The sequence below is a fragment of the Muscardinus avellanarius genome (assembly GCF_963383645.1).
Source record: "Muscardinus avellanarius genome assembly, chromosome: 3".
NCBI lineage: Eukaryota > Metazoa > Chordata > Mammalia > Rodentia > Gliridae > Muscardinus > Muscardinus avellanarius.
In genome coordinates this window covers 20,252,860-20,265,867 of record NC_137788.1, presented here as the reverse complement: position 1 = coordinate 20,265,867, position 13,008 = coordinate 20,252,860, and the positions used below count along the sequence as shown (strand labels likewise).

The 13,008-nt window shown below is 51.6% G+C and overlaps 1 protein-coding gene across 1 annotated transcript in view; it reads right to left on the bottom strand.

Moving 5' to 3' along the window:
- MAN1C1 (mannosidase alpha class 1C member 1) overlaps nucleotides 1–12,186 on the bottom strand; it is a gene marked incomplete at both ends in the record, with an annotated part of 132,809 nt that extends 120,623 nt beyond the window's left edge. The window contains one exon of the mRNA XM_080692084.1: nucleotides 11,647–12,186. Coding sequence (XP_080548210.1) covers nucleotides 11,647–12,186 — 540 coding nt within the window. The remainder of the gene's footprint in view (nucleotides 1–11,646) is intronic.
- Between the last annotated feature and the right edge of the window lie 822 nt (nucleotides 12,187–13,008).

Genomic DNA, 13,008 nt, shown 5'->3' with positions numbered 1-13,008 from the left:
CAACGTGACTGTACACAAAACAGATCCCGACAAACCTACCACAACAACCTAATGAACTCGGTAAGGTCGCCTGACACAAAACCACGACACGCTCTAAAAAAGTCTACTGTGCTTTTATGGACTAGAACAAATGATTAGAAAATAAAAATTTAAAAATACCATTTATAACATCATAAAACATGTGAAATAGAGGCATAGTTAAAGATATCCAAGCCCTCTCCACTGAAACCTACAAAACACTGTTGAGAGAAGTTAAAACGAAATCTAAATTGGAAATGAGACCATATTTATGGATTGAAACACAATTTTTTGAAGTTTTTAGGGGGGGGGATTGGGGGAGGATTGAGAGAGAGAGAGAGAGAGAGAGAGAGAGAGAGAGAATATGTGTGTGTGTGTGTGTGTGTGTGTGTGTGTGTGTGTGTGTGTGTCTGCAGTGCTAGGACGAGTCCCAGGGCTATGTGTATGCTGGGCGAGTGCTCTACCACTGAGCCCCATCCGCAGCCCCAAAAGTGTCAAGACAACAGTTCTCCCCCTAGCTAATCTACAGTTCAAAGCAAATTCAACTAAATCCCGCCAAGATTTTTTTTCACAACAACTGACAAATGTGTTCTCAAATGTATAGATGCAAAGAAGCTGTAACAGCCAAAGTAATTTTGGGGGGGGGGAAAGTGAGCCAGTTGTTTGTGGTGCACGCTTGTAACCCCAGTCCCTGGGAGGCTAAAACAGGAGGATCACAGGTTCGTGGCCAACTTCAGCAACTTGTGAGTCCCTCTGCAACTCAGTGAGACCCTGTTTCAAAATTTAAAAATAGGGCAGGTGATGTGTGGCTCAGAGGTAGAGTGCCCAAGGGCTCAACTCCCAGTATCACACAAAAAGATAGTACAGAATGGTATAAAAGTAAATCAATAGAATGAAAGAGTAGAGAAACAGAACCGCACACATCTATATAGTCAATTAATTTTACAAAGTTATCAAAGAAATTCAACAGAGAAAGTCTGTTCACACACAGTGCTAAATAACATCTAAATAGGAAATAATCAACCTCATCCCCTACCTCACACCATACAAAAATTATTCTGAAGTGGATAAGAGACCTAACTGTAAAACTAAAATGATTGAACTTTTGGGGAAAAAAAAAAAAAAAGGAAATTAGCTTCATAACCTTGGGTAGCCAAAGGTTTTTTAAAAAGACTCAGAAAGCACTAACAAAAAACAAAAACCATGATATAGTAAATAATGGATTTTATAAAAATTTAAAATTTCAGCTTCTTGAATGACACCATTAAGAAATTGAAGAAGAGCCAGGCATGGTAGCACAAATTTATAATCCCAGCATTTGGGAGGCTGAGACCAGAGGATCGCAGTTTGCAGATGGCCTCAACTACTTAGCGAGGCCCTTTGCAACTCAGTGAGACCCAGTTTCAAAGATTAAAAAAAAGACTAAAAAATAGGGCTGGGGGTGCCATTCAGAGGTACAATGACTCTGGGTTCCATTCCCAGTACTCCCCCCCCAAAAAAAAAGAAAGAAAGAAAAAAGAAATTGAAAAAGCCACAAATGATGATGCATGCTTGTAATCCCAGCATTCAGAAGGCTGAGACAGGAGGATTGCATGTTCGAGGACAGCCTCAGCTACTTAGTGAGACTCTATTTCAAAATAAAGAATAAAAAATTTATAAAAATAGGGCTGTGGTACATGTAGCTCAGAGGTAGAATGCCCCTGGGTTCCATACCACAAAAAAAAAAAAAAAAAAAGAAACTGAAAAAACAGAGACAAGGAGTAAAAATGTTTAATATATATGTATATATATATATATATATATATATAGCTGACAAATGCATGCAGAATATAAAAATAACATGTACAATTCAGTAAGATGATGAACAACCTGATTTTTTAAGTTAAAAAAGCCAAAGGTTTAGCCGGGCATGGTGGCGCACGCTTGTAATCCCCGCGCTTGGGAGGCAGAGACAGGAGGATCGCGCAGGTTTGAAGCCAGCCGCACGAGTGCTGGCTTAGGAGACCCTGTTTCCAAATAAAAATTTAAAAATAGGTCTGGGAGTGTAGCCTGGAGGTAGAAGGGCTTCCAGGAACCCCAGTACCACCAAAAGAAAAAAAAAAAAAAAGGTTTGAATAAACACTAGAGATATAAAAGTAGCTAATAAACACGAGAAGAGATTCAATCCAGGCACACTCGGCCTGGATGAATTTTACCACAATATTGTTCAGTGTAAGAGGCCTGTGCCCATGAGCATATCCTGCGTGTGTGAGGTTCTAGAGCAGGCCACACTAATCCCTGTGGAGAGAAACCAGACGCTGACTTGGGCGGTGGGAGGTGGATGAGGGCAGCTGCCTGGGAAGCAGCAAAGGGACTCTCTGAAGTGATGGAAAAGTTCCCATCTCAACAATGGTATGGTTTACGTGGTTTTCTGTAGAATTCAGCAAACTGTATTTAAGGTCTTTGCATTTCACTAGATGTAAATTATACTCAAATCAATAGTACCTACTTCACAAGGCCATGAGGGAGCGAGAGGAGAGACGGAGGGCGGGCTCCGGGCACGCGGCGTGGGGTCACGGAGGCCCCAGGGCTGCACACCGCACCGCACCGCACCGCCCCGCAGCACGTGGGGACCGAGGCGGCCAGGAGGCCTCGTGCTGAGTGTGGCCCCTCAGAAGACGACAGAGGCGGAAGGAGAGAAATCTCCCGTGACCTGGCCAGTGAAAACGCTTGCCTAGAACGTTCACCCAGAGAGCAGCTGACTCCCAGAAGACGGCACAAAGAAGCACAATGGTTCGTCTGCTGAGGAGGGCACTAGTGGAAATCGAACTGCTTCCTCTCCAAAAGCCCCCGGTAACAGAACTGTACTAAAACACATGGGCAACGGCCCTGGATTTAGCCTCTAATCAAAAAAGACTCAGAGTTAAAAGACGAGGAGCTGGGCACAGTGGCACGTGCCTGTAATCCTGGTTCTTGGGAGGCTGAGACAGGAGGACTACAGGTCTAAGGCCAACCTCAGCAACTTACTGAGACCTTGTTTCAAAATAAAAATTAATAAGCCGGGCGTGGTGGCGCACACTTGTAATCCCTGCACTTGGGAGGCTGAGACAGGAGGATCGCGCAGGTTCAAAGCCAGCCTCAGCTACTTAGTGAGGATCTCAGCAACTTAGTGACACCCTGTTTCCAAATAAAGTATAAAATAGGTCTCGGAGTATAGCTGGGAGGTAGAAAAGCCCCTGGGTTTCACCCCCAGTACCATAAAAAAATAAAATTAAAAAGGGGTATAGCTCAGAGGTAGAATAGAATGCTTCTGGGTTCAATATCCAATATAAAAAAAAAAAAAAATGAGAAAGACATACTCAGACACCCGTGTGAGTAGGAGCTGATCTCACTACCTGCCTATTGAGTCTGGGGCTCTGAACCCGACTCTTCGAGAACAGGCATGTTGGAGAAGTGCCTACAACTGGGCTGCCAGGCGGGGCCTGCAGCTGTGGTCTCATTGGCTTTTGTCCTCTTTGCAGGTGGAGACACCATGGCGGCCGGACTCACGGTGACCTCAGCCGCAGCAACTCTGCAACTAAGAGAAAGAACCGCAAGGATGCCGCCGGAACCTCTGATCCCCCGGGAACAAAGGGGTGCGAGGGAGGAGGGGGAGGCAGGACTAAGAGGCCTTGGAACTCTTTGAGTCTCCAGTTTGGTTTTTTACCATCATCTGCTGTGGAAATACAGAACTAAGAAAAATCTACTGTTTGGCTGGGGGTGGTGGCACACGCTTGTAATCCCCGCACTTGAGAGGCAGAGACAGGATTGCACGGGTTCGAAGCCAGCCACACTGGCTTAAGAGACTCTGTTTCCAAATAAAAAGTATAAAATAAGTCTGGGAGTGTAGGCTCGAGGTAGAAGGGCTTCCAGGAACTCCAATACCACCAAAAATGAAAATAAAAATCTATTGTTTGTTTGTAGTTAAACCAAGGGGCAAGCCGGGTGTGGTAGCGCACACTTGTAATCCCAGCATTCAGGAGGCTGAGACCGGAGGATCGCGGTTTACGGACAGCCTCAGCTACTTAGTGAGGCCCTCTGCAACCTAGTGAGACCCTGTTTCAAAATAAAGAATAAAAAATAGGGCAGAGCCGGGCGTGGTGGCGCATGCTTGTAATCCCCGCGCTTGGGAGGCGGAGACAGGAGGATCGTGCAGGTTCGAAGCCAGCCACGCGCTGGCTTAGGAGACCCTGTTTCCAAAATGAAAATGTAAAAATAGGTCTGGGAGTGTAGCCCCGAGGTAGAAGGGCTTCCAGGAACCCCAGTACCACCAAAAAAAAAAAAAAAAAATAGGGCAGAGGGTATAGCTCGGAGGTCAAATGCCCCTGGATTCCATCCCAGACCCGCAAAAAAAAAAAAAAAAAAAAAAACAGGGGAGCTACACCCCCAGCCCTATATTATTTTGAAACAAGTTCTCACTAAGTCGCACAGGGCCTCACTAAGTTGCTGAGGCTGGACACGAACCTATGATCCTCCTGTCTCAGCCTCCCAAGTCCTGGGATTACAGGTGTGCACCTCCACGCCTGGCTGTTTCTTCCCAATTCTACAAACACTTGTGCATGAAGACCTTGGCCCAAGGGTAGTGGGAAATCAGGGGCCCTGGCTTATGGTTTGAATGAGCCTGGTCTTTTGGACTGCAGGTGCACAAAACTGGGATAATGCCACTCCTGGATTCATGATATCCATGCTCCACGAGTGGCCCTAATTTTCTACCCATCAATTCACTCCAGGCAATTCCTCTCCTGGATCCTGTGTCCATCATTTCTTTGCTAAGACTTTGACAATTTGATCAATGGAAGCTAGCTAGAAAGAGAGAGGGCTTCCTGAAGCTCCCTATACCTCCCCTATGACAGACTCAACTCGGGAAGCAGACAGGTGCCTTTCCAAGCCAGAGCCAGAACCCACAAGGCTAGGCACCCACCTAGATCACCAACCAGCATCTCTGCATGGGGCTTTACAACGTACAAGTCTGATTTACTTTCTTCAGTAAGAGAAAAAAGTGTTACATCCCTTTGAGCAAAATAGGTCTAATATATATCGCAGTATTTCTTTTTGGTGGAGTAATGGATCAGTCTTCTAGGAAAGCTAGAAGAAAGACATTTCTTGAACATGGATGTAAATCAGTCACTCCAAAAACCACAGAGCTTTCCCCCCACCCCTCCAACTATTGCGAGACGCACAGCTGACTATGAAAAGTCACCATTTGATTGTTTCCTGCACCAACACTAAAGACACAGTTAAGGATGTGAGGCCTGAGGAGCAATTGTTCCCAGGATGTCCCCAAAATGACGGCACGGCTCAAAGCCAAAGTGGACAGCCGCCGCCCTGCAGGTGTGAGCGCAGCTGCTGGGGACGCGTCCCGAGCTCCACTCTGACTGTGGCGCTCGGTTCTACGGAGGGAGGAGGAGGCAAGCGGCTGGGCTGCAGACAGGAGGGTCTCTCCAGGGACCCGTCCAGTTATGATAGCTAGGCTCCGTCTACATTAAAACTACTGTAAACAGGTGCAGGAAAGAAACTGAAAGATGGGGGAAGGAAAGCAGGATCTTCAGTGGGTTTGTACTCAGAGCTCGTGGAGGGGAAGCTATTTAAATCTGAGCTGCTCCTAATATTAATTATCCCAAGCATCCCACAGGCGCAGATTCACATGCTACAAAGAACAGAGGCCTTTTAATTTTCCTACCTGTCGCTGGGACCACTGACGATAAATCAGATATACAGAGAGACCGCACAAGACTAACAACCAGCCTGCTAATGGGAGCCAAGATCATTTGCCAAGATGAGTTACTCAGACGCCATCACAGCTCAGAAACAGCGCTACCCTCGCGGCTCACAGCAGGCACAGAGGGCAGGAGCGAGCCCTCCCTGCGGGGCCACAGGCACTTCAGGGCCATGCAGGGAAGACTCGACCGCTCCCTTCAAGTTATAGCCCTCCACTCAGAAATTACTGCAACTTTAAAAGGACTTCTTGAGCCGGGTGTGGTGGTACACACTTGTGATCCCAGTACTTGAGAGGCTGAGACAGGAGGACCGTAGGTTCGTGGCCAGCCTTGGCTACTTAGTGAGGCCCCCTGAAAATTAGTGAGATCCTGTTTTAAAATAAGGAATAAAAAAATAGGACTGATGCTGGGCGTGGTGGCACATGCTTATAATCCCCGCGCTTGGGAGGCGGAGACAGGAGGATCACGCAGGTTCGAAGCCAGCCTTGCTGGCTTAAGAGACCCTGTTTCCAAATAAAAATATAAAATAGGTCTGGGAATGTAGCCCAGAGGTAGAAAGGTTCCATACCCATTACCACCAAAAAAAATAGAACTGAGAGTATAACTCAGAGGTAGAATGTCCTTGGGTTCAATCCACAGTACCATGAAAAAAATTAAAATTAAAAAAAGAAGACTTATTGGAGCTGGACATGGTGACATATGCCTGAAACCCCAGTACTTAGGAGGATTGTGGGTTCAAGGATAATCTTAGCAATTTAGCAAGACCCTCAGTAACTTAGTGAGACCTTGTTTGAAACTTAAAAAATAAAATAAAAACGGCTAGGAGTGTAGCTTGGAGGTAAAATGCCTCTGGGTTCAATCCCTAGTACCACCAAAAGAAAAAAAAAGTAAACTTTTTCCAGATGTGATGGTGCACACTTGTAATCCTAGTACTTGGGAGGCTGAGACAGGAGAATAGCGAGTTTGAGACCAGCCTTAACAACTTACTGAGAGTCTCAACAAATTAGGCCATTTCAAAACAAAAAGGGGGGTGGTGGTGTAACTCAGAGGTAGAATGCCCCTGGGTTCAATTCCCAGCACCAAAAACAGAGACTTCACCAAGCTGCTAAGTTCCCAACCTTAGCTGTGACTCCCATTCTGAACCTCCTGAGAATTCCAGGTACCCAGCCAGAGAGTGTTAGCACATACCTGTAACCTCAGCACTTGGGAGGATGAAACAGGAGGGTCCCCACTGATCCTCCTGTTTGAGGACAGCCTCAGCAGTACTGAAACTCTCATCAACCTAGCGAGACCCTGCTTCAAAATAAAAATAAAATGGGGGTATAGCTTAGAGGTAGAATGTCCTGGGTTCAATCCAGTACCACACACACACACACAAGGAAGGGAGGGAGGGAGGGAGGGAGGGAGGGGAAAGACCAACCCAGCCAGGTATCTTGGTTGTATCATGGTAAGAGGCCCAGTAATAAACGGGAACCTCCCCCAAGGTCAGGGTTCATGGACTTCAGGCTGGACACTCAGCAGGGCGGCTGCACACGGTGGGATGTGAGAGTCCTGGATGCCAAGCGGACAGGCAGGGAAGGTGTTGAAATTCAACCCGCATCCTTCTGGTCCCACCACTCCAGAGTGGGGCTGCATCTAACCAGAGGAAGCGGCCCTTTCTATGGTTTATCTAAAAGTACCATATGGGTTTGGAGCAGCACACTCCAGTTCCCTGTACCCGGTGCCCCAGGCCGCCTGGTTCCCTTTACCAAAGCTCTCTTCACCGGAAGGGATGACGGAAGTTTCTCAGGTGGGCAGCCAACCATCATCGCTGGGACCCAGGTCAGCGTGAAACCTTTCCCTGGGAGGTGACCTAACAAGCGATACATCCCCACCACTGACGTGCGTGGGAACGTCTGAGCTCGGATTCCTAGAACTTCACCTATGGATGAGGACTCCTGTTCCCTGGGTGAGCCTCAGCTCTGAAAGGGCGGGCTGCTAACAAGTCGTCTTCTACATTCTAGGGAACACTATTGTATGTGGGGGGGGGGGGGTACCAGGGACTGAACTCAGGAGCATTCTACTAGTTCTGAGCGACACTCCCAGTCCTGTCTTACTTTTTATTTAGAAACAGGGTTCCTCTAAATTGCTAAAAGGCTCACTGAGTTGCTGAGGCTGGCCTCGAACCTGTAATCCTCCTGTCTCAGCCTCCCAAGTACTGGGATGACAGGCATATGCCACCACACCCGGCTCTAATCAACACCTTTACTCTTCATGCTTCCAAGAGGAGAGTCTGTCGATTCCATCTCCAAAGTTCAATGGAGTGCTAGGAATATTTAACTTAACAAACACCCGAATGGCTGGCTACTCATGGGCAGGTGCTAGGGACATCACTGCCAGCAGCACCACCCTACCATCCTTGACTTCACAGAACTGAGAGGCTGAGGACAGAGAAAGCTCAGCCACTAGCTGACCGTGACCAACTGGCGGTCTGCCGAGGGAGCGGGCTGTAAGCCAGCGTGTCCACAGCCGGCCCGTTTGCTTCTCCCTTGCCCTATCTTAGGTCCAGGCAGGAGAGGAGGTCGCTTCTCAAAGCCAGATGGTTGGCAGGTGAGCAGAGACGCCAACCCACAGCCTCTAGGCCTCCCTTCTCCACCAGGTTGTTTTCCCCAATGTTCCAGAGCTAGGGGTGGAGATGAGGAAAAATAGTTGGCTTTAGGGACAGTGTCTTCTGATGCACCAGAGCCTGCAGCTGCAAGCCATCTTACCAGCATGGATTTCGTACCCACATCCATCTCTTTAACCAGAATGTTCATAGATATGCCTGGGGCCAGATTCCATTCACTGCGTCTGTCACCCTCTCCAACTCTGTCTCTATGTTTGCTTTCACTTTAAAAACATTATAAGAACAGGGCCTTTTTATCTGATGCAAGCTTTCCCTCTACTCCATGGGCCTAATCGATTCATGTCTGCAAAGAAACAAACCGGAGACGAATGCCATGGTCCCTTTAGTGAAAACAGGCACCTTTCTAAAACTACCCCGTGGGAGAGAAGGGGGCCATGTGCCTTCCTCACAGGTAACCCGGGTGAACACTAAGCCAAAAATTCTGCCCCATATTTTTCAGGTGGGATGGGGGAGGCCAAACTCAAGAAGCCTGAAGAGACAACAGTACAGCCAGGCAGAGGATCACAGGTTCCCAGCCAGCCTCAGCTACTTAGTGACGCCCTCTGCCACTTAAGGAGACCTTGTTTCCAAATAAAGAATAAAAACAAAACTGGGGGTATAGCTCAGAGGTAAAGTGCCCTGGAATTCAACCCCCAGTTCTGTAAAAAAGAGAAACCAAAAAACAAAAATTTAGCCGGGCGTGGTGGCGCACACTTGTAATCCCAGCATTCAGGAAGCTGAGAACAGAGGATTGCGGTTCGTGGACAGCCTCAGCTACTTAGTGAGGCCCTCTGCAACTCAGTGAGACCTGGTTTCAAAATAAAGAATAAAAAATAGGGCAGAGCCGGGCGTGGTGGCACACGCTTGTAATCCCCGCGCTTGGGAGACTGAGACAGGAGGATCGCACAGGTTCAAAGCCAGCCTCAGCTACTTAGTGAGTCTCCCAGCAACTTAGTGAGACCCTGTTTCCAAATAAAATATAAATGGGTCTGGGAGGATAGCCCGGAAGTAGAAAGCCTTCTGGGTTCCACCTCCAGTACCACCAAAAAAAGAAAAAAAAAAAAAAAATAGGGCAGGGAGTATAGCTCAGAGGTCAAATGCCCCTGGATTCCATCCCCAGACCTGCAAAAAAAAAAAGAAAAGAAAAAAAAGAAAAGAAAAGAAAAAAAATTTATAGTAGTGTATATAAACCAGCCCTATGCACTCTGAGTAGCTTATGGGTTCTTAGTTTGGTTTGGTTTGGGGGTTTGTCTTTTTGGGGGGTGGTACTGGGTTTTGAACTGAGGGGCATTCTACCTCAGAACTACAGCTCCATCCCTTTTTATTTTTTATTTTCAGTTTTGAAACAGTGTCTCACTAGGTGCTGAGAGTTTTAGTAATTTGCTGAGGCTGGCCTGGAACCTGGGATCCTCTTGTCTCAGCCTCCCAAGTACTGGGAGTACAGGTGTATGTCACCACGCCCAGCTGCTTACAGTCTTGCTGCTGAATACCAACTGCAGATAAATGCAAGCATGGCTCTAGCTACTCCCAAAGGTGCAAGGAGGTGCCACACAGACAGATCCAGAAAACTGGCACCAACACAGACCTCCTCCCAGCCCTTGATTTTACGTCCACCTGCAAAACAGAGCATCAAAGTAAGCATGCGCCTGGCTTCGCTACAGCATCACTGCACTGGGAGAGTCTTCACCCCAGCCTCTGCTGGCAAAGGAGCAGGAAGGAGAACCACGTCCCCAACCCGCCCTCCTACCCCTCCTACCATGAATCCAATCCCAGCACCTCGTGGGAACAACAGTTAATTCTTAACCCTTTGGAAATCCTTTCAAAACTCTGGACGGCCCCTGGAAACCGCACACGTGCGGTTTATATGCAATTTCCCTGGGAGTTACTGCTCTCCTAGGAGGTCCAGGAGAGCAGGAAGGTAATGCACTCAGAAGCAGCTTCTAGAAAGGGGGCTGTGGGTGGTCCCAGTAAACTCTCAACAACATAGATCCTGAGCAGAGAGGGGAGAGAGGATGCCCCTTACTTTGCTACAGCCAATTCTAGCCTTCAGTTAACCTTTGAGGTTTCAACAAGGAAACAGGGCCGTTAGGTGGACACCCGCACGCACACACACACAGGCTCAGCTCCTTCTGGCTTCCTATCTTGACTCCACAGAATGCTCCCTGATTGCTAGTTAAGACAGTCTCAAACCAGACTCCGCACAACACAGCTAAGCCTGAGCAAAGACAAACTGGGCAGAGGTGGGCTGGGAGGGAGGAGAGTTCAGACAGAGAAGGGCCAGCTGCCCTGGAAGTCTTGGCAGGGCAGGTCCTGACCCTTGCTGCCTGCTCCCCCTGGAAATCAGGGCCGACCTGCTGACTCCCAAGTAGTCCAGACTGAAGCTTCTGGGCCCAGATGGGGGGGGGCGGGGGAGCGAACCCTCTCGTGTCTAGGGAGGAGACCCTGGCCGTGGCTTGCCCGCAGCCCCCTCGTGGCCTGGGGGCGTCACTGCAGCCCCCTCTGCGTTGCTGAGCTCTCCCTTCAAGAGGCTGCTCTAAGCGGCAGAGCTACCTGGGCACCAGTGGCCACTTGGCCACTGTCTTCAAGCCACAGTGAGGCTGTTTTACTTTGGTTTCTTAAACTTCAGACTCTGATTCAAAGTGATCTTTCTAAATCCCTCCCTGATACAATCCCTACGGGGAACAAGTCCAAGACCTGCTGCTTTAAGCCAATGACCCCAGAGCTCCTGCAGCATTACCACCGTGCCCATAGCCCCTCCCCACACCACATGCAATTTGTGTACAACTGTCCCAAAGCCCAACAGAAACAGCAGAATGCAGACCTGTCTGGTTTGTAGGGTGCTAACTGGTCACAGCAAGACTGCAGGACACCAAATGTCACTCAAATCCTGGGTTTCCCCATTTCAAGACCTACAGGGGTCTCATGAGTTAAGACTTCAAAACACTGTGAGAAACAATGTTTCCAGTGGCTCTCATCCACGAAGGCAAACAGAGGGTGCCCATTAGGGAAGCTGAACGACTCTAGCAACTCCACCGACGGATGGAGCCAAGTCTCCCAGACTGGGGGCAGAACGGAAAGGCCAGTGTGGGTGCTGGGGAGCGTGACTGGTGCAGGGTTCAGCTGCTATCCCTCAGGAGCGGGGCCAGTACTGAGCGCCTTGGGAAAGTGTGCAGGGAAGAGAGAAGTTTGGGGAGACCGAAGGAGGTGCAGTGTCTGGCCTGGGTCTGCGGAGTGCGAGGTCTTACTTACCTCCTTGACCTTCTCCCGCTGGGCTCGCACTCTGCTCCGACGCTTCTTTCTCTCACTAGCCTTGGTCCCCAGGACCGGGTGGTGGAGGCGGCTCCGGAACGCACTGAAGTCGAAGCTGAACCGGACGCTCTCCTCCCCCGGCCTCGGGGCCGACACGCCGTGGCCCCGGGTGGCCGGGGCTTCCTCCCGGGGCCCGGTGGGGCGGATGCGCCGCGGCCATTCCTTCCTGCGGCGGAGGCTGGCCCGGCCGCTGGGGTCGTCCTCGCCGGGGGCCGGCGCCGCGGGGGCCGGGTTGGGTGGGGGTTCCTGCTCGCGGGCCGGAGGGTGGCCCGCGACGTCAGACATCACCTCTAGGCCGGGCTGTTGGGTCCGGGCGGACAGAAAGAGGCGCTTGAGGCGAGAGGAGTGGGGCAGCAGGAAGAGCGCCCCGAAGCACAGGGTGACGAGGCCGGAGAGGAAGAGGAGGAAGAGGAACTTCTGCGGCAGCCGCAGCCCCCACGGGGAGACCGGGACGAAGCCCGGCCCTTTCCTCGAGTGCATCGCGGCCCGGGGCCGGCCTGGGGGCCGTCAGCTCCGCCTGGGCCCCGGAGACCCTCGGGTCCAGGCACGCGTCCGCGCCCACCAGGGCTCCGTGCGTGCAGGCGTGCGGGCGTGCAGGGAGGGGCGCGTCGGGGCGCAGGGCCCGGCCAGGGCTGCCGGGCCTCGCCCTCGCTCTCCGGGGCCAGTCCGCGAAGTTCAGGGAGTTTGAGCGAGTCCTCCCACGCCGGGGCGGGGGGCGGCGACCTCGGCGGGGCCCGGGCGAGCCCGGCGGCACAGCGCGGAGCCCGGGCCCGCAACGGCCCGCCGCGCGCCGCAGCCTCCCTCCGGCCCGGCGTGCGGGGCCCGCGCCTTCCCGCGCTGCGGCCGCCCCGGGCCGTCACATGCGGCCCGCAGGCCCGCGCCGGGCGGCGTCCCGGGCCCCGGCCTCCGTCCCGCGCTCGCCGGAGCCCAAAGTTTCAGCCCCAGAAGCAGTTTCCAGAGGGGGCCGGCCGGGAAGGAGAGGCGGCGGGGCTGGCGCGTGTGCGCCGCCCCGAGCGCGCGCACCCCGGGCCGGGTCGCGACGGCGCCCTGGCCCGGCTACCGGGACACGTCCACAACTTTGCTCCGCCGGGGCGCGGGCGCCGGGAGCCCGCACTCCCGAGCCTGCGGGGACAGCGGGCTTGGCAAGCCCCCGGGCGCGGAGGGATGCCCGAGCCCGGATCCCCAGCCCGGCGCCGTCCGCAGCTGCGCCCGGGAGCGCGGGCTCCGGCCCCGCCAACTCGGCAGGGCTCCGGCTCCCGCTGGGATCACCTGTTCCCGGCCCCCGCCGGCTCCGCCGCGCGC